Source organism: Giraffa tippelskirchi, chromosome 3, assembly GCF_054371585.1.
Source record: "Giraffa tippelskirchi isolate mGirTip1 chromosome 3, T2T-mGirTip1v1.2.pri, whole genome shotgun sequence".
NCBI lineage: Eukaryota > Metazoa > Chordata > Mammalia > Artiodactyla > Giraffidae > Giraffa > Giraffa tippelskirchi.
In genome coordinates this window covers 18177338-18194666 of record NC_137277.1, presented here as the reverse complement: position 1 = coordinate 18194666, position 17329 = coordinate 18177338, and the positions used below count along the sequence as shown (strand labels likewise).

Below are 17329 nucleotides of genomic sequence, written 5' to 3'. Positions count from 1 at the left end.
ATTCTTTACCACTGAGCAACCTCGTAAGCCCTATTTAACCCTTACATAGATCCTATGGGTAGATGTTACCTCCATTTTACAGATGATGACATAGACTCAAAAGAGGTTGAGTGGTATAAGACCAGGTATTTAGAGAGCAGTTGGTTAAGCAGCTGACCCCACGTCTGACTCTGGCCCGCACTCTGGGTTCTTAAGTCTGTCTGCATCATTCAATTAGACCCCTCTAAATTAGAATTTATATTAGTGTGACCTGATCTGGAAGAAAGAGGTTTATTAAGAGAATTACTAGTGTAGAAATGTTAAATCAAAGTAATTATTAAAAACTTGGCATATTAACAAAAATGGTATCATAATTTTATCTTATCTGTTTACTAAAACAGGACTCTACAGAAATCTGTTCTTTGAAGTTTTGGTTACTGTGTGTTCTCAGAGATTTTTTAAATAAAAAGCAATTTTATTTCTTATATTTCAAAACTTTCCCTCCACATTTTAGTGTTCTCCAGCTTTGATTTTAGAAATGGTTAGAAGTCTAGTGCTTTTTGCGTCACTTACTGTGACCTTGAGCAACATGTTTAACTCAAGCCTTAGTTTTTCATCTTTTTTGTTAATTACTAATTTATATATTGACCTCGAGGCTTGTGGGATCTTAGTTGAGAGTCCTTTGGACAGCAAGATCATCTCAACAGGGAGAAGTTGAAACTCGCTCTCCTTAGCTTGGCCCCTGTTCTCTGAAGTACTCGGAGTTGATCCTGATTCTTGCCCCGTCTCAGCCAGACATTTCCACTCTCCCACTTCTGGCCCAGACCATTGATCTCTGGAGAATTCAAGCCACCGTTGGGACCAGGAGAGGCAGCACAGGAGTGTGTGTGAATGCCTGGGAGGAGAGTTCCCAGGGACGCTGGGGATATGTGGAGGCCTCGGGGGAGCGACTGTGACCCTGGGTCTCTCCCTGGAGCAGTGAGGGCTGGGGAGAGAAGAGAGACATCAGCTGCTGGACACATTTCCAGTGCTGAAAAGTCGCTTTAGGACAGAGAGTAATCTGGGGGAGAAACAAAGGCCTGGGATGGAGTGGGAGTCTCTACAGTGCACCCGGTCTTTCTCCATTTCTTAGCAAGAAGGTTCTCTGGAGCCAGCCAGACCCAGGTTCTAAACATGACATTCACTAGCTGTGTGTGTGCACGCTCAGTCGTTCAGTCATGCCCGACTCTTTGTTACCCCATGAACTATAGCCCGCCAGGCTCCTCTGTCCATGGCATTATCCTGGCAAGAATACTGGAGTGGGTTGCCATTTCCTCCTCCGAGGGATCTTCCCGACCCAGGATAGAACCCTCGTCTCCCGTGGCTTCTGCACTGGCAGGTGGGTTCTTTACCACTGAGGCACTTGGGAAGCCCTCATTAACTGTGTACACTTGGATAACTCATTTAGCCTCTCAGAAGCTCAGTTCCTGGTCCAGAGACAATCTGCTACTTACTGTGTAGAATGGTGGAAAGTTCTGAAATATGAATACTTGAAACAGAATAGGTGCTAATGATGGCCATGGTCCTCTCCATAACCTAGCATCAGCCTGCAGGCAGTAGAAAGGGTTCTGGAGATGTGAGGGAAGTTACAATTGTTTCAAACTCTTGGACAAATTTCCTTGGTCCAGGAAACATTCTTGGAGGGGTCAAGACCAACACCAGACAGCTTGTCTCCCACAATTAAGGCATTTTATTTACATCCCACATTGTTCTTAGAGTATTTTTAAAAAAACATTTAATTTTTGGCTGTGCTGGGTCTTCACTGCTGCATGGGCTTTTTTCTCTGATTGTGGCTCATGGGCTTCTCATTGCAGTGTCTTTTCTTGTCGCAGAGCACAGGCCTTAGAGTACTCGGACTTCAGTAGTTGCAGCACATGGGCTCAGTAGTTATGGTTCCCAGGTTCTAGAGCACAGGCTCTGTAGTTGTGGCATGTGGGATCTTACTTGACCAGGGATTGAACCCTTGTCTCCTGCATTAGCAGGCAGACTCTATACCACTGAGCCACCAGGGAAGCCCTAAAACAACTCTTTAGCTCTGCCAGGTCTAAGTTGGGCCATGCAGGATCTTCAATCTTTGTTGCAGCATTTGGGATTTAGTTCTCTGACCAGGGATTGAACCCTGGCCCCCTGCATTGGGAGTGTGGAGTTTTAGCCACCGGACCACTAGGGAAGTCCCTCTCTTAAAGAGTATTTGAGGCCATATAATTTGGGGGAGAACTCAGGATCTCTGCTCATTTTTGCCTGTATATTCCTATCTCAGTTCTCCAAATCAAGTCCACCTCTGATCCAGCCACGAACCTCCACAGGATTAAAAGACTGAATTGAGATAGCGGATCCCCTCTGTCTGATCTTTTTTTAACTTTACAGTGCTTGGAGTTTCACAAGATGGCGCTAGTGGTAAAGAATCGGTCTGCCAATGCAGGAACTCTGAGAGATGAGGGTTCAATCCCTGGGGTCGGGATGATCTCCTGGAGGAGGAAATGGCACCCCACTCCAGTATTCATGCCTGGAAAATTCATGGACAGAGGAGCCTGGGGGGCTTCAGTTGCAAAGAGTCAGACACAATTGAGCATCTGAGCACGGTGCTTGGAGCTCCAGCCTGGAACTCAGCAGATGGGGGGTTAAGACTGATGTCCTGACCCATCTCCTCCCCTCTCCATTCCTGACTTCAAAGTCTCCTTAAAACCGGATACTGTGTCCCTGACCCCATAGTGGCAGCTCCATCATCAGCTCTTGGCCGATTCAAAACAGCAGACGCTGAGCCTTAGCTGGACTGCTTGCACTCCACTTTCTAGCCATCTCCTAGGGTAAGCACCGGCATGCTGAGGACCTGTGGGGCCAGTAGTCCTTGCTTCTCCAGGAGGGGAAAGGCAACTAGGGATAAGCCTCCTCAAGCAGGGACTTTGTCTTGCGGTTAGACTTAAAAGGCACTCAGCAGGCAGAATCCCTGGTCTGGGACTCCATCTAGTTTGTGCTAAGAGCAGACATTTATAGAGGTTTACAAGTAGAGCAGTAGGGGTCCCCAGGACAGGGAGGAGGCAGGAGGTTGGCAGCTGAAAAGAACCTGGCAAGAGATGAACCTGGAGACAGAGAATAGCTCAGGGACCAGAATTTGCCCCATTAACATTAATGTTCAAAATCTGCATGAAACTATACACAAGTCCACGTCTAATCATTTCAATCTCTGGCTCTGGTGGTTTGGCCACCACTGCTGTAAAACTGGGATGGCTCTGGCTGCCCAGGGCCAGGTCTTTCTCTGCACCTCCCTTGGGAACAACCATCACATACTCAAGGCCCGTGGGGGACCCAAGGTTAAAGGCCTGTTCCTCTCATCCTCATCTGAGGATTTTTCCAGCTGCTTTTCTTGGCCCAAGGATCATTCCTGTAGGGACACATGGTAGAGGGGGAGGCAGAGAAAACAGTGAAATTGGAATGAGCTGGGGAAAAGAGGCAGATATTGAGAGGAAGAGATGGGAGAAATGGCACTAGTGGTCCAGCCATCTGAGACAGGATGGCCGGAACAAGTAGCAGCTATGTCGGGCATGGTAAGAGAGGTCTCAGCAGGCAACTTCCTCCTTCCCAGCCCAGACTGAGAACTGGAGTTCTCATTGTTGCGGGTGCCTCTTTCTAGGACTGGGCTGAAGCCTAAGAACCCCAGCTGCTAGCATCTGGGGGCAGGATCATGTCTGCTAACAGAGGCTGGTGGGCGCCACCCGAGGGTGAGGACAGTGTGTCTGAGAAGCTCCTGAGGAAGACAAGGGAGTCTCCGCTGGTGCCTATAGGTGAGTGGGAAAGGAAGGAATGGGGGGCGAGGAGGGGGCCTTCTCTTGGAGAGCACATCTCCTAGTCCTTTCAAAGAACGAAGCTCCGAACTCGAGTGGTCCTGCCTACTGACTAATCAACAGCTAAGAGGAGCGAACCAAGACCAGAGGTGACACATCTGACAATAAACGAGGCAGTCTGGGTGGGTGGAGGTGGCGGCCAACCAAGTGCACGCGATGCCGACACCAGTGTCAGGATGGGCAGGAGCAGTCTGGGGTCCCCCGGGGCTCCCTCCCCCAAGGCCCTGGGAGGGGAGGAGAACAGCTATGGGGGCTGGCCGTGGTTGGAGAAGAGCTCAGGGAGGTAGGAGAGTCATGATGATGGGCTTACTTGTACAGGGAGGTGGGGTGGGGGGAATTATTGGAGGGAGGCAGTCACTTTGAAAAAAGTCATTGAGAACAGCTCAATGTTCTAATGACAGCCCCTACCCCACCAACCACTCCCCAGGCCCCTCAGGTGCCCCCTGCCCCAAAGCAGCAGCAGGAAGCCAGCTGGTTATCCAGACACCCAGGCGGCCTAGTGAGTGTCTCTCTTCAGGAGAGCGATGTGCTTGGTGACTGAGGCCCACGCATCACGGTCTCTGCCTCTGTAGGCTTAGGAGGCTGCCTGCTGGTGGCAGCATACCGCATCTACCGGCTGAAGGCTCGTGGTTCCACCAAGATGTCCATACACCTGATTCACACCCGAGTGGCGGCACAGGCCTGTGCTGTGGGTGCAATCATGTTGGGTGAGTAGCTGGTGGGGTCGGGGGAGAATGTGGGCAAAACCGACGAGGCAAAATCTGGCTGTGAGCCCTGACAGTTACGGGACATGCGTTCAGTCCCTGTTCCCTACACTAGGCTCCACAGCAAGGCCTTGGTGAAACCCTCTTAAGGAGACATTTTCTGGGTTCCCTGTTTTTTCTCCCATGTTCAGGGGAAGGTACATAGTCTGTTTCGTGAGTCTGTCCTGAGGTGACAGAACATGCGGCAGGAGGCAGGAGAGTTTCTCTTCCTTTCTGGCTCAGCAGGCAGACTGCCACTTCCTTGCCTTGAGACAGTGGCCTTTCTCTCAGACTCCATTTCCCCGTGTGCAATATGACAATAACCACCGGGGTCTGCCTCCCTCCCTCCCTGCTGTGAGGTTTCTCAGACACTATACGTGCAAGGGCTTTGTCAACCTTCACATGGCTTGTCTCCCCAGGCTGTTCGGCCAAGTGTTTGTAGCAGCTGTTGAGACCGGGGGCAGACAGATGAGCAGGGAGGTGGACTCTCGAGGGAATGGCTAGTGTCAGCTCCCCTGGACACCCGGGAGAGCCAGGGGATGGGTGGAGGGGGCGATGTCATGGGGCGCTTTCTCTTCTCCCTCACACAGGTGCTGTGTACACAATGTACCAAGACTACATCAAGAGAACCGCACAGGATACCAGGGAGAAGTAGGAGTCCTACAGGCCCGGGGCAGTCAGACCTCGTCAGTCAATCCTGGGTATGCACCTAATAAAGGAGTTTGAGGCAACTCACCGGTCTCTTCTTCACACAGTGGACAGCAGAGAGAGGGAAGGCTCTGGTCCCCAACTCCAGGCCAAGGAAAATCTTCAGGGGCAGAGGAGACCTTTGACCCCAGAGACCCAACCACTCCCCAGCCCCCTCAGGTGCCACCCACAGGAGTGGGAGTGGGGGCGGTAAAGAGGCCTCAGTGCTGAGTGGAGAGGCAGGCGCTCCTCCCTGGGGACCAGGCAGGAAGAAGGCTGCATCTGGGAGCAGAGACAAGGAGGCCCCGTGGGAGATGACAAAGACTCAGAACCCAAGTGCCAGGATGAGCCTGCGCTGAAGGGAAGAGGGTGGAGCAGCAGGGATGAAAGGAAAGGACCAAGGCAGAGGTCAGAACGTTCTGTTCACTTATAAAACGTGTCTAAGGTCAAACTTTTACTTAAAAAAAAAAAAAATTTGATGTAAATCTTGAAAACAGGGGCCCTTGGGCTTCAACACTTCCAGCCCCTCCTTCCTGGACCCTGAGTTCTTCTCTGTTCTCTGGGAATGGAGCCAGGCTGAGGCCATAGGAGGAACCAGGAGGCCCAATGTTCCTCCCTCTGCGCTGGAGGCTTGGGGGCTCCAGGCTTGCTGAGAATGGCCACAGCAGCCCCAGACATGCTCTGACCACGTGGAGTCTGAGTCCCACCAGGGCCCAGCTTCAAGTCCAAGGTCTGGCTCAGCGCGGGGAGAAGGAGCTGCCAGGAGGCCTGGCACTCACATGGGGTAGTTGAGCACCACATCCTGCTTGGCGAGCTCCAGCAACATAGGATCATCGAAGAACTTGCTGATGCTCACGTCCTCGCTCAGACCCTGCAGAGAGTGGGGGCAGATGCAAAGAAGAGTCCTGTGTGACTGCGCTGTGCTTGAGTGGCGGGGGGGGGTGCATATGTCGGCTGAGCTATTTCGGGAGTCCTGCCGTTAGGGTATCGTCACAGGGCAGGAGAAGGCTCTCCCTTCCCAGGTATGAGGCCCCAGGCCTGGGTGCCTGAAGCCTGGGAAGACCACGTCTCCCCACGCTGTGCACTAAAATGTTGGTCTTTGGGAGGAGGGCCCAAAAGCAAGAAACAGAGTGATCCAGCTCCTGTCAAGACCACCTGGGCGTGGAGGGACGGCCGTGGGCCTGAGGACATGTACCTTCCTACGACGGGTTTTGATCATGAATTCTCGAGCCAGGTGTGGAGCTGGCTGTGGCTCCAAGGGGCGGATGACAATGCTCTTGTCCAGAGGGTCACCAGGTACAATCTGAAAGGCAAAGCGGTTTCAGAGCTCAGGCTGAGAAGCAAGATGCTTCTCTAGGATGCTGGCGATCCCCCTGGGGGCCTGGAGGTGGGCAGGTCAGAGGGGACGGCCTTGCAGAGGTGGGAGACCACAGTGGCCAGCCTGCACCATCTTCTTACCTGCCAGTGGTGGAAGACAGACAAGGAAAAGGCCTGGCCCTGCGTGTGAGTTCGCAGATCAGTCTCAAAGCCGAAAGAGTCGATGGCTGGGATGAAAGCTTTGATGGTGTAGAGAGGAGAGCCTGGGATGGGTGCGTCCTGAGTCACGTGTCCCCTGAGACAGAAAAATAAAGGCTGAATTCCTACCACTGCGGAGGCCAAAAGTAGAGAAGCAATGTACCCCCAACCATTGACCATCAGAGAAAAGAATAACCGCAAGTGCCCTACAGAGGGCGGAAACGACTCGGGCTCTTCCCATAGCTCCCCGTGGAAGTCAAAGGAGCAGCGACCTATGGGCAAGAGTGGAAGATTGACAGGTCAAGGCCCTGCAGACCCTCCCACCACTGACTGACATCCCCCAGGAGCTCTCTGAGGAGGGGTCCGAGAAGAAACCTCAACCTATGATGTGTAGTAAGGCTGGGGATGCCTCATTCCTTTCCTCCTTCCTTCTGTAAACCTAGGCCTCAGAGTGGAGAGTGTGGGGAGGCTAGTCCCTCTGAGTTCCTTCTCACTGGAACTCCGGCTCGCCGCCCCCTTCCTCAGATGCCTGGCAGCTCACCTGCGCCTGGCCAGGACCGTGTAGACAGCAGAAACACAATCTGCGGGGGCCTGGACCTCGACAAAGTAGTAGGGCTCCATCAGACGAGGGGTGGCCTGCAGCAGAGCGGGAAGACAGGGCTCCTCAGCTTGGGCAGGGCTGGGGGACAGCAGTCTCAAGGCCCCCTGTCAGGCCCTGCGGCAGAACAGCCCCCCTCACTTACCATGAGGAAGGCTGAGTAGACAACTCTCCGGGCTGTGGGGATGATCTGGCCCCCGCCCCGGTGCAGGGGCTCCTGGGCAACCACTGCATCCAGGATCTTAAACTTGACATTCCGAATCACTGAAAAGGAGAAGGGGGAGCTGCCTAGGAAGTGGGTCTGGTGCTAGTCAAGGGCCCAGGGGCCGAGCAGCAAGGAGCCTCTTGAGGCACCGAAGCTGTCTTGTAGCCACGAGGGATGTGGTACAGAATCAGCCTGCAGGTGTGTATTCTAACAGCGTATATGGAGGTCAGAGGGTAGGTGTATGTTTGCAGTGTTGGTCTCAGGACACACTCAGACCACATAAAGTGTCTCGAGAAGTTTGTGTTTCTTTTCCAGGTATTTGATTATTTTTGGATGTAGAGTAAGTTTTAGGAATTGCACATTTGCCCCCACTGAGTCCAGTCCTGCCCTATAAACCACTTCAATCCCACCCTCCTGATATCCGTCCTCAAACACATTCCAGGAATGAAGAGCCAATGTCCACCTAGACATGACTTCCATTTCTAGGATGTACCAAGCCATAGCACCAGGACAGGGAAGGAGACAAGAGGAAGCTGGCCCAGGACACAGGCCGGCCATGTGGGGCCCAAGCTGTGTCTCCTGCCAGGTCCCAAAGATGAGCCCACCCGAACTGATATACCCAGATGCAAGGAGCCCAGAGGACAGGGTGGAGAAGGCAGAGGCGCTGGTCGACTTACACTCATCACAGAGGGGCCCCTCCCTGGTTCCCCACTGGAAACCTTGAACGATGCTGTCCTTCACCGAGCCGAGAAGAGCCTTGTCCACCTACACAGAACGGGAGGGCCCCTTAGCAGTGACCCTGGCCACAGCCAGAGTTTAGAGGGAGGAGAAGGTCGGCACACTAGTAAAAGGATCCTCTTCTTCACCGGAAGACACACAGCACTTCCGGGAAAAGAAGAATGCTTTGGAGTTTCTTCCAATCAAAAGCTAATGAGCAAGGGCTGAATGGTCCCCACAGTCCTGCTGTACCTCCGAGGGCAGGGTATCATCCACCAGGATGTTGGGGCCGGTGGCATCGGGGCCGAAAGCCCAGATGGAACGGGCAGCCAGCAGATCCCAGTCGTACTTGGTCTGAAAGAACTCTCCCAGCTTCTTCCTGGAGAGGGAGGGAGGGGAATGACGGTGTCAGACAGTCTGGGACTGTCAGTGTCCGGGCCATGGATCCTGCCTTTCTGGGCGACAGTGCCCTCAGCTACCCACACTGTGCCCAGGACAACTGCGAAAAGGGGGAGGCAAAATCACCTCCCAGAGAGGGGGATGTGTCATGTTAGAGGCTCACCAGGTAAGTTGTTTGGCCCTGGAACTGGAACCACGCTCTCACCTGTTCCATGTGATCTGGACCACCTCGTTCTCTATGTCCTCTGCGAGGCCCTTCTCAAGAGGCTCGGCGATCATGGTGATCTTGTTCCTGATCAGAAAGAAAACAGGTAATGAGGAGGGTCAGCAGGACTAGCAGGAGGGTCGTTCCCAAGAAGAGGGTGACAGAGGAAGGAGCGAAGGCAGTGACGCCAGGGAAAGCCACTGGGGCAGAGCAGAGCAGGAGGGGCTTGTCTTCTTCCACTTGAATCCATCACTTTTAAAAAAAAGTAAGGCTTGGAGAGAATTCTTCTTTTTTAAAGCTTTAAGCAGTATTAGTATATTAACCAGTCAAATAGCAGAGCTGCTGCTAGGCGAGATTTTAAGATAGTCACATTACACAGACAGGAGAAGTGGCCATTAAGACACTCACCCTGGGAGTAACTAAGGCAAAGAATTCCACAGCATTGTGAACAAAGGCAAAAGGGATGGGAAGGCTGGGATAAAACTCAGGCATTTGAAGCAACCTCATCTCGAGACTCAGGGTCTCTATTTTCACGGTGCTTGTGGCTAGGGTGGGCTTGAGGGGAGGGGAAAGCGACCCTGGGAGTCCCACTAGGACCCCCAGCGTTCTTCTACTTTTATTTTTGGCCGTGCTGCATGGGTGGCATCTAGGATCTTAGTTCCCTGACCAGGGTTCGGACCTGCACACCCTGCCATGGAAGTGTGGAGTCCTTCCCATGAGACCGCCAGGGAAGTCCCCCCGCAACTTACTTCTTATTGGGAGTTTCAGCGAAACACTTGAGGGAGGACGTTTCCACCACCGTCTCACAAAATGTGACAACAGGGTCAGCCACCTGAGATGCAACATACACTGTCAGGCAAGGTGTCACTTTCTTGCAAGGACAACCTTCTGCCAAAGGGGACTGCAAGGTTCCCCTGATACTATCTCTGTGAGAACCCCTGTCCTGATCAGAATTAGTGACCAGCACCATAGCAGGCTCAGGCTAAAAGTCTGTACCTTTGAGGAGAAGCCTGGAAAATTGAGCGTAGTGCACAATTTATGTTCCTGAGCCAAGAGCAAGTGGAAGATCAAATAAAGGCCTTAGTTAAGAGTCCCTCAAAGTATCTTTCAACACCCGTATAGCTGTCCCACCACCATTCACTGACACCTGTGGGTCTGTCAGCACTGGCTCGAGAGACTGACTGGTGAGCGCCCATTCCATCTTCAACGACCCCTGGCAGCAAGGCTTCTCCTGGAAGCTCCCACATGGCCCTCTATCGGGACACCGGGTGTCTTTTAGAGCACCAGTCCTGGCTAAGACGGGGCACTTGAGGGCACTCACTCCCACCCCCCACAGCCTTGGAGACAATGTGTCCACTGGGAGACCAAGACTGTGCGACAGGCAGTTTAATTCAGAGGCTATATTAAGATTTCACAGGGAATCCAGAAAAGCCAGTCCCCGCTCCCTCCTTGAAACCATCCATGCTGAGCCCTGGTCATCACAGATGGGTTAGTCGTCCCAACTATTTTCTTAACAAAAGGCCAAGAATAACTCAGGCTTGGGAGCCTTGGCTTTGAACGCAGACATTGAGAATAACACCCCCCGAAGAGGGCAAACCAGATCTCAAATCCTTCCCATGCGGGGAGCAACAGTTCCTGCTTTTCCCATGCAGACCACCTCCCGTAGTGCACCCTTCTCCCCTTGGACCTTCCCAGGGTATCAAAGGTTTGGTTGCTTGAACAATCAGCCTGGAGCTGTGAGCCAAGTTCCTGGCTAAGCAGGCGTTCAAGACAGCAGCGGCTGCTTCACCTTGATGTCGATCTCCGAGTACATCTTCCGCAAATCGTGCATCACGCAGTCCAAGTAGAGCTCCCCAGTGCCCAGGATCACATGCTCGCCAGACTCTTCCACCTGAAAACACGACAACCCTGGTGGTCACAGGCTGGACTCTCCTGTGCCAGCCACAGAGACAGAATCGAGGCTAGAAGCTGGGAGGAGGTGCCAAGCCCACTATCGGAAAAGCCACTACTGTGTTGGTTCCATTCCCTTTGGAAAGGATTAGTGGGAAGCAGCGACCTATGAGTCAGTCCTCAGGACACCTGGACCACCGAGCACAGCACTACTGAGTGTGAGGTCATGGACTGAATTCTCATCACAGCCATTTAGGAAAAAAACATTTAGTGTCTGTGGATACAAGCTAACCCTTTAGCCCTGGCCAACTCCTCTGAAAGGTATGTTGGCAGGCTCAGAATGACTCACTCTTCCCTGCATATCTTCTGGAAAATCAAATCAACATGTGCTTTCTAGGCATCAGAGTCACCTGATGAATGTGAAGCAGCAGTGGCACCAGCAGACCCTTCTGCCGGGGCTCTTGAGGCGCGGCAGCAGCTGTGGCCTCCGCCTACCTTGGTGGTGAGGGACGGGTAGCTCTTGTTGACCTTGCGCAGGCCGTCCAGCATCTTAGGCAGCTCAGAGGGATTGACTGGCTCCACGGCAATCTTGATAACAGACGTGGTGTTGAACTTCAAGGGCCGGAAGATCTGAGCCTGAGACCCAAAATACAGCAGAGCCATGAGGACACCTGGCCTGAGCAGGTGCAGACAGTGCAAAGGTCAGGGAGAAGCTGAGGGCCTGCTGGAGGGAGGACTATCCCCCCACCGGGAGCCAGGGCACTGCTTGGAAGCAACCTGCAGGGCCACGTCTTCCCATGTATGCTGGCAGAACAAAAAGAAGACTTAGAATAAAAAGAGCCCCTCCAGGACTTCCCTGGTGGTCCAGCGGTTAAGAATCCACCTTGCAATGCAGGGAACATGGGTTCGACCCCTGGTCAGGGAACTAAGATCCCATATGTCACAGGGCAACCAAGCCCATGCACCACAACAAAAGATCCTGCATGACTCAACAAGAATTCTGCATGCTGCAACTACGATCTAATGCAGCCAAATAAATAAATATTAGAAAAAGAGAGAGAGAGAGAGCCCCTCCTAATTCTTAGGAGCTGAGTCCAAGGAGAATCCAGGGGGATCAGATCTAGAAGGTGGAGCCCATGCTGAGGCCTGGCAGCAGGAAGCAGCAATGACCCCAGTTCACGGCCCCCTGAGTTCTGCTGCTTGTCGCTCATGTGTGCTGGAGCTCCCTGTGATCCTCCAATTTAAGCCAACCCAGTTGCCTTTTCAGAACTCTACCTCCTCGTTGCCTCGGGGTTCGGTTATGGTCGCCGTCTTCACAATTGGTTGATCGACACCTTCAATCAGGACCCAGTTGCCAGCAGGAACACGGTTCACTTCGATGTGGTACCTGGAACAGCATCCGGTAAGTGGCAATGAAACTTGGGAGCAGGGTGTTCATTCCAGAAAACTTAACTGAGCACCAGCTCTGTGCCAGAAACTGAGCCAGGAGCAGGGTCAGCAAAAAAAAAAAAAAGCTAGATACATTCTACCACAGGAGGGATGCAATTAAACAATCATATAGCCAGCCACACATATGTGTGGTTACAAACTGAAGGTGCCATAAAAAAAAAAGCAAGGTACTTCAAGCGCATGCTGCTGCTACTGCTGCTGCTGCTGCTAAGCCACTTCAGTCGTGTCCGACTCTGCAACCCCATAGACGGCAGCTCACCAGGCTCCGCCGTCCCTAGGATTCTCCAGGCAAGAATACTGGAGTGGGTTGCCATTTCCTTCTCCAGTGCATGAAAGGGAAAAGTGAAAGTGAAGTCGCTCAGTTGTGTCCGACTCTTAGCGACCCCACGGACTGTAGCCTACCAGGCTCCTCCGTCCATGGGATTTTCCAGGCAAGAGTACTGGGGTGGGGTGCCATTGCCTTCTCCGTTCTTGCGCATAACACAGGCAAATCTAATTCAAGCTGGATGTGTGCAGTAAGCAAACCACTGCCTCAGGGGTGGAATGTAAGGAGATGCCAAAAGCACCACAGAACATACTGCAACTCTCCTGTTGTTCAGTCGTTAAGTCGTGTCTGACTCTTCGAGACTCCATGAACTGCAGCACTGCAGTCCTTCACTATCTCCTAGAGTTTGCTCAAACTCATGTCCATTGAGTCAGTGATGCCACCCAACTATCTCATCCTCTGTCGCCCCTAACTGTTTAATTTTCTAACTCTTCTAACTCTTTAATTTTCTAGAGAATGGGGTACATCTGGAGGGGGTAGGGGAAGGGGCTGCTGGGAAGATGCAGCAGCCACCCTAGGAACAGGCCAGGCTCGGTTCTGCTTTCTAGCTAAAATGCCAAGCTGATGAACTGATGAGCAGCCCCCAGGTCAAAGCAAAGTTTAATTCTGCAGATTGGGATGCACCAAGGGATTCAGGAAAGTTCTCTCTCTTGGTCAAAGAATAAATAGCCAGAGGAGGCTGGGAAATAATGTCTTTTGGGGAAGAGACATGCAGGTTATGATTTAAGGAACACAGAAGAGGAAGAGAGGCTTGAGATGAATAAGACAGAACTCCTGCTACAGGCGTTCATTCAAAGCATCCCAAAGGCAAAGGCAGGTCTCCTGGCATCAATCCTGGCATAAATCCTGGCATCAGTCTTGGCATCAACCCCAACAGTAGCTGCCCTGTGACCCCAGCAACCTCGGACAGTAAGAGCTAGAAGTCAACACGTTTGCTGAGGGAGGGTCACCTTACCCTCATCACAGGCAGCCAGCAGCTTCTGTGTGTCCAAGGAGGACCACCCCTCCACCCCTTCCAGCTTGCCGGGGCAGTCCCAGTGCAGAGGCCCAGGCATGCGTCTAAGGGCTCTGGATGGCAGTACCTGGCCACGGAGATCCAAAGGCGGCCCACGGTGCATATCTGGGAGTCTTCCTCATCCTCCAGGGTGTAGTTCTCCCCCAGTACCTTCACAGGCTGCCCAGCATGGATGGTGCCACTTAACACTCGGCCAAAGGCATGAAACTGAACTCCATCATCTGTGCTGTACATCTTGGTCGTGTGGCACATCAGGGGACCCTGGAGGTGGGGACAGAGTGTCGCCTCAACTACACACACTCTGGATAAGTTCCACCGTCTCCCCCTCCCTTGTCAGCAATGACCTGAGCTCCGTGAGGAAGCAGCCCAGACTCTGAGAAGATAATGTGGTGATCTGAAAAAATTCCAACCAAGGCCTACCCCTGGCTGAGTTAAGACGTGTCACGGGCATAGCAAAAAAAGCCTCTTCCTTTTTCCTGCGGGGGATGAGGGCACTGGGGAGGAGAGGCAGGCTCAGGATGGCAAACTAACACTATCAACTTGCAAGACTACAACACTAACTGGTCCCAAATTTCTTCAAAGAAGAAACTCATAATTCTCAACTGGCTGTGATGTTTATGCCAAGAAACTAGAGAATGCCTGAGGAATGACTGGGAAAGATTGTTTTAAAAGCCAGGACCGGTGAGATTAGTTACCATTCGTTGAATCTTTCCTATCTGTCATGCACCATGCTAAACACAACCACGACCCTTTCTTAAATCTTACTTACTTCTCAGAACTTCCACATATAAATTATTATCACTCTATTCACCAAGACCCTCAGACTCAGAAAACCTGAACAACGTTCCCAAGATCACATTGCCAGGAGTGGTAACATTGGGCTCTGAATTCGGGTCAGTCTGACTATGCCCAGGGGGAGGGCCATGCAAGGATGGAGAAGGGATTACTCCTGCAACTGAAAAAAACAGAGTTCCCACAAAGGAGGGATGGAAATCAGAGTACCAGGGGGCAGTGTTCCTTACGTCAGGGTCACAGTCGCTCATGGCCTCGCCAAGGTCGGAGTCCACACCCCCGGTGTAGGTGTGCTCGATCTTGGGCTTGGCGCCCACCTTTGGAGAGGGGATATGCTGCACACACATGTCCACAAAGCCTGGGAGGGAGAAGAGATGGCCATTAGTATGAACTCTCACAGGGAAAGGGGATGGGGAGTTCTGACCTACTCATGATGGTCAGAAAACTAACAGTGAGAGACTGATTTTCAGCTCTAAAAGCTACGGTTCTATGATTCTGGGCAGACATGATACCGTTTCCTGGGCGCAGGCTGCTAAAGGATTTGGAGTCACATGGATGCCAGGGAAGAGCAAGAAGCAGGTCTAAGTGGCTCCTTGGAACTGAACTGACAAAAACTTGGAAATATCCGTATCACCATGACCTTCAGTGAATAGGCACTTACTGAGCTCTTACACGATTAAGTACCTCATCTCTTCTTTATAGATCTACTTAGAACAATCTCCGAATTGACTCTTCCCTCCAGGAAACACTGCACGTGTTTCTGTTCAAATAGCTATTCTCTTTTTCTAACAGCCAATAAGCCATACAAGAGAGAACCTCCATTAGCACCTTGGGGTGCTAGCATGTCTGCTTTAGTTCGGATCTCCTTTGAACCATTAAAATTATGCACTTCAGGGATTCAGACACCTAATTCCCAACAGACTTAGAACCAAGCGATTGCTAAGCGAGCCCTGCGGCATCACCTTTTCTGCCTCCGTGATTTTACAGATGAGAAATCAGTCCCAGAAGGATTGAGTGGCTGACCCAGGATGACCTCATGGGACAGGGCAGAGGAAGATCAAGACTCAGGTCATCTCCTAGCCAGTCTAGGCCTTGTTCTACTACAGCACCTGCCTCCTGCATAAGTAAATAACCAGAAAGAGCTCAGGGGAAAGAGAGATCTGAGTCTATAACTCATCTCCCAAGTCCTAGTTGGGGGTCTCCCCACTATTTCACGACATCTATGAGTCCACCTTCTCGACTGCCCTCTGGCAAAAATACCACAACTTCAGAATCTGCTTCTCCATTCCCTTTTACTTGCATGCTTCTCCTGGAAGGGAAATTTAATTGCTTTTGTTTTCCCAAGATAGAATTTCTGGTACCATCCACTAAGTAAAGCAGCTCAGAAAAAAAACCCAGGTGACCAGTATTCTGACTGTGGGTTAAAGAAGAGTTCCCGTGATACACGCGGAGGAGATGGTGATGATGACGAGCTCCTGACCTGTGAACTCGCCAAAGAATTTTTTGCAGACCAGCCTGAGCAGGGGGCGGATGTTCAGCTTCAGCTCCTCCTTGGTCAGGTGGATGCCGAGCTCATCCAGGGTCCTCGGGAGGCTGGTGTCCACATCACCCACGACCTGTGAGGGCATCAGACACCATGTCAGCTCGGGTGACCCAAAGGACCAGGGAGGACGAAAGGGCAATAGGAAGGGTCACTGCACTGCGTTCTCTTCTACACGGAGAGCTCTGGGCAAGAATACCAATTTGGTTTCGGGGAAATTTTTGATACCAGCTCGGTTCAATGCCCACACAGGCGATAAACCTGGCTCTCTCGAACAGACCGGTGTCAGTGCTGCCCCCTGGAGTCTAAAAAGCAGCATCTCATCTCACTCAGGGACTCCTTACCCTTCCTTCCCTATTTAGAGACTTCTCAGATTTAGAGGATCACTGCAATGGAAGGAACCAAAAAAGGTCACCTAGCAGTCCATCGGCTGTCAGGATGGGGCCAAGCTAAATCACCTCCAGCAAACTCGAGGTCTCTGTGCAGACAGGGGCTATAAATTTCTTTTATTAATCCATTCTGGTCTGACACAAGTATTTTCCAGCACTAATAAATTTAATCGTGTTCTTTTGTCCTGTTGCTAGGTTTTCACTGTTTTGTCAATTGGAATGGCCCCACACGTTTTGTGTATGTGTGTGTGTTCACTGTGCACGGTGCTTATTAAACACCTGCATAAACACGTAACACAGTTATAAAGTGTAATTGTCTTGGGAGAAAAGGCCTGTATGAAAAACTCCTCTCCAACATTATTGCCCTTTCAGTTCTGCCTTTCAGAGAGCACAAATTCATACAAATGCAACATTATATTCTTTTCTTTGGAGCATCCCATGTGTTTAACTACAGCCTTACCACCATCTGATGCATGCTTTTCAATCTGACAAACATCACATACACACATGCCCAAAATAGTCATTAAAATCAAGCTCATACAATCATTCACCTAATGGCTATAAAATACTTCATTTTATGGGATGTACCATAATTCTTTCATCAGATTCTCACCGATGAACACTTATCGCCAGCTTTTTTCCTCCTTTCCTGATATTATAATGCTATAACGTATATATATACATCTTAATACATATATATTTTTATGTATGTATAAAAATAAGAACTGGAGAACTTTGAGAAACAATTATATCTGTAAGTCAAAGCCCTGTAACTGAAACTATTATTTCTCAAGTGTCACATTCTCTGGAATAGTCAAAATTTTTGTACATTTCTCTAGGCTGTGCCTTTTCTGTGTTCCTCCTTTACTCTGACCTCAACAGCACTTAAAAGGACTGGAGTATTCAAGATCCAGAAGACTGACTAACCGTCCTCACACTGAGTAATACAAAACTAAGCAGGCTCAGGGCCAGGGAGAAGTCCAAGTTCACCAGCTTTTCC

General features: G+C 51.2%; 2 protein-coding genes and 1 long non-coding RNA gene across 4 annotated transcripts in view; 1 reads left to right on the top strand and 2 right to left on the bottom strand.

Moving 5' to 3' along the window:
- Nucleotides 1-1688: 1688 nt before the first annotated feature.
- LOC145541236 (uncharacterized) lies at nt 1689-5411 on the bottom strand. The gene is made up of 2 exons (XR_014078893.1): nt 5340-5411; nt 1689-4546 (listed from the first exon to the last, which is right to left on the bottom strand). It is a non-coding gene; the product is annotated as an uncharacterized LOC145541236 (long non-coding RNA).
- Nucleotides 3407-5331, top strand: HIGD1B (HIG1 hypoxia inducible domain family member 1B). The gene is made up of 4 exons (XM_081577138.1): nt 3407-3563; nt 3650-3800; nt 4433-4567; nt 5194-5331. The coding sequence occupies exons 2-4, from the start codon at nt 3701-3703 to the stop codon at nt 5256-5258; spliced, it is 300 nt and encodes a 99-aa protein (XP_081433264.1). The 5' UTR covers nt 3407-3563; nt 3650-3700; the 3' UTR covers nt 5259-5331.
- Nucleotides 5412-5707: 296 nt separating the features above from the next.
- The window catches only part of EFTUD2 (elongation factor Tu GTP binding domain containing 2), a 38227-nt gene continuing 26605 nt past the window's right edge, over nt 5708-17329 (bottom strand). For both annotated transcript variants that reach the window (XM_081577125.1, XM_081577126.1), the window contains 15 exons: nt 15881-16016; nt 14631-14758; nt 13676-13869; nt 12095-12206; nt 11315-11455; nt 10719-10820; nt 9679-9761; nt 8930-9016; nt 8578-8704; nt 8286-8373; nt 7549-7667; nt 7347-7441; nt 6749-6902; nt 6486-6593; nt 5708-6161 (listed from right to left, as the gene is read on the bottom strand). In XM_081577125.1, coding sequence (XP_081433251.1) covers nt 6066-6161; nt 6486-6593; nt 6749-6902; nt 7347-7441; nt 7549-7667; nt 8286-8373; nt 8578-8704; nt 8930-9016; nt 9679-9761; nt 10719-10820; nt 11315-11455; nt 12095-12206; nt 13676-13869; nt 14631-14758; nt 15881-16016 — 1770 coding nt within the window. In that variant the 3' untranslated portion in view covers nt 5708-6065. The remainder of the gene's footprint in view (nt 6162-6485; nt 6594-6748; nt 6903-7346; nt 7442-7548; nt 7668-8285; nt 8374-8577; nt 8705-8929; nt 9017-9678; nt 9762-10718; nt 10821-11314; nt 11456-12094; nt 12207-13675; nt 13870-14630; nt 14759-15880; nt 16017-17329) is intronic.

Bases quoted from the DNA above. Each gene is read 5' to 3' on its own strand.
- HIGD1B (XM_081577138.1), top strand. From the start codon at position 3,701: ATGTCTGCTAACAGAGGCTGGTGGGCGCCACCCGAGGGTGAGGACAGT. The intron at 3,801-4,432 runs GTGAGTGGGAAA...CTGCCTCTGTAG, and splicing joins GTCTCCGCTGGTGCCTATAG to GCTTAGGAGGCTGCCTGCTG. The intron at 4,568-5,193 runs GTGAGTAGCTGG...TCCCTCACACAG, and splicing joins TGTGGGTGCAATCATGTTGG to GTGCTGTGTACACAATGTAC.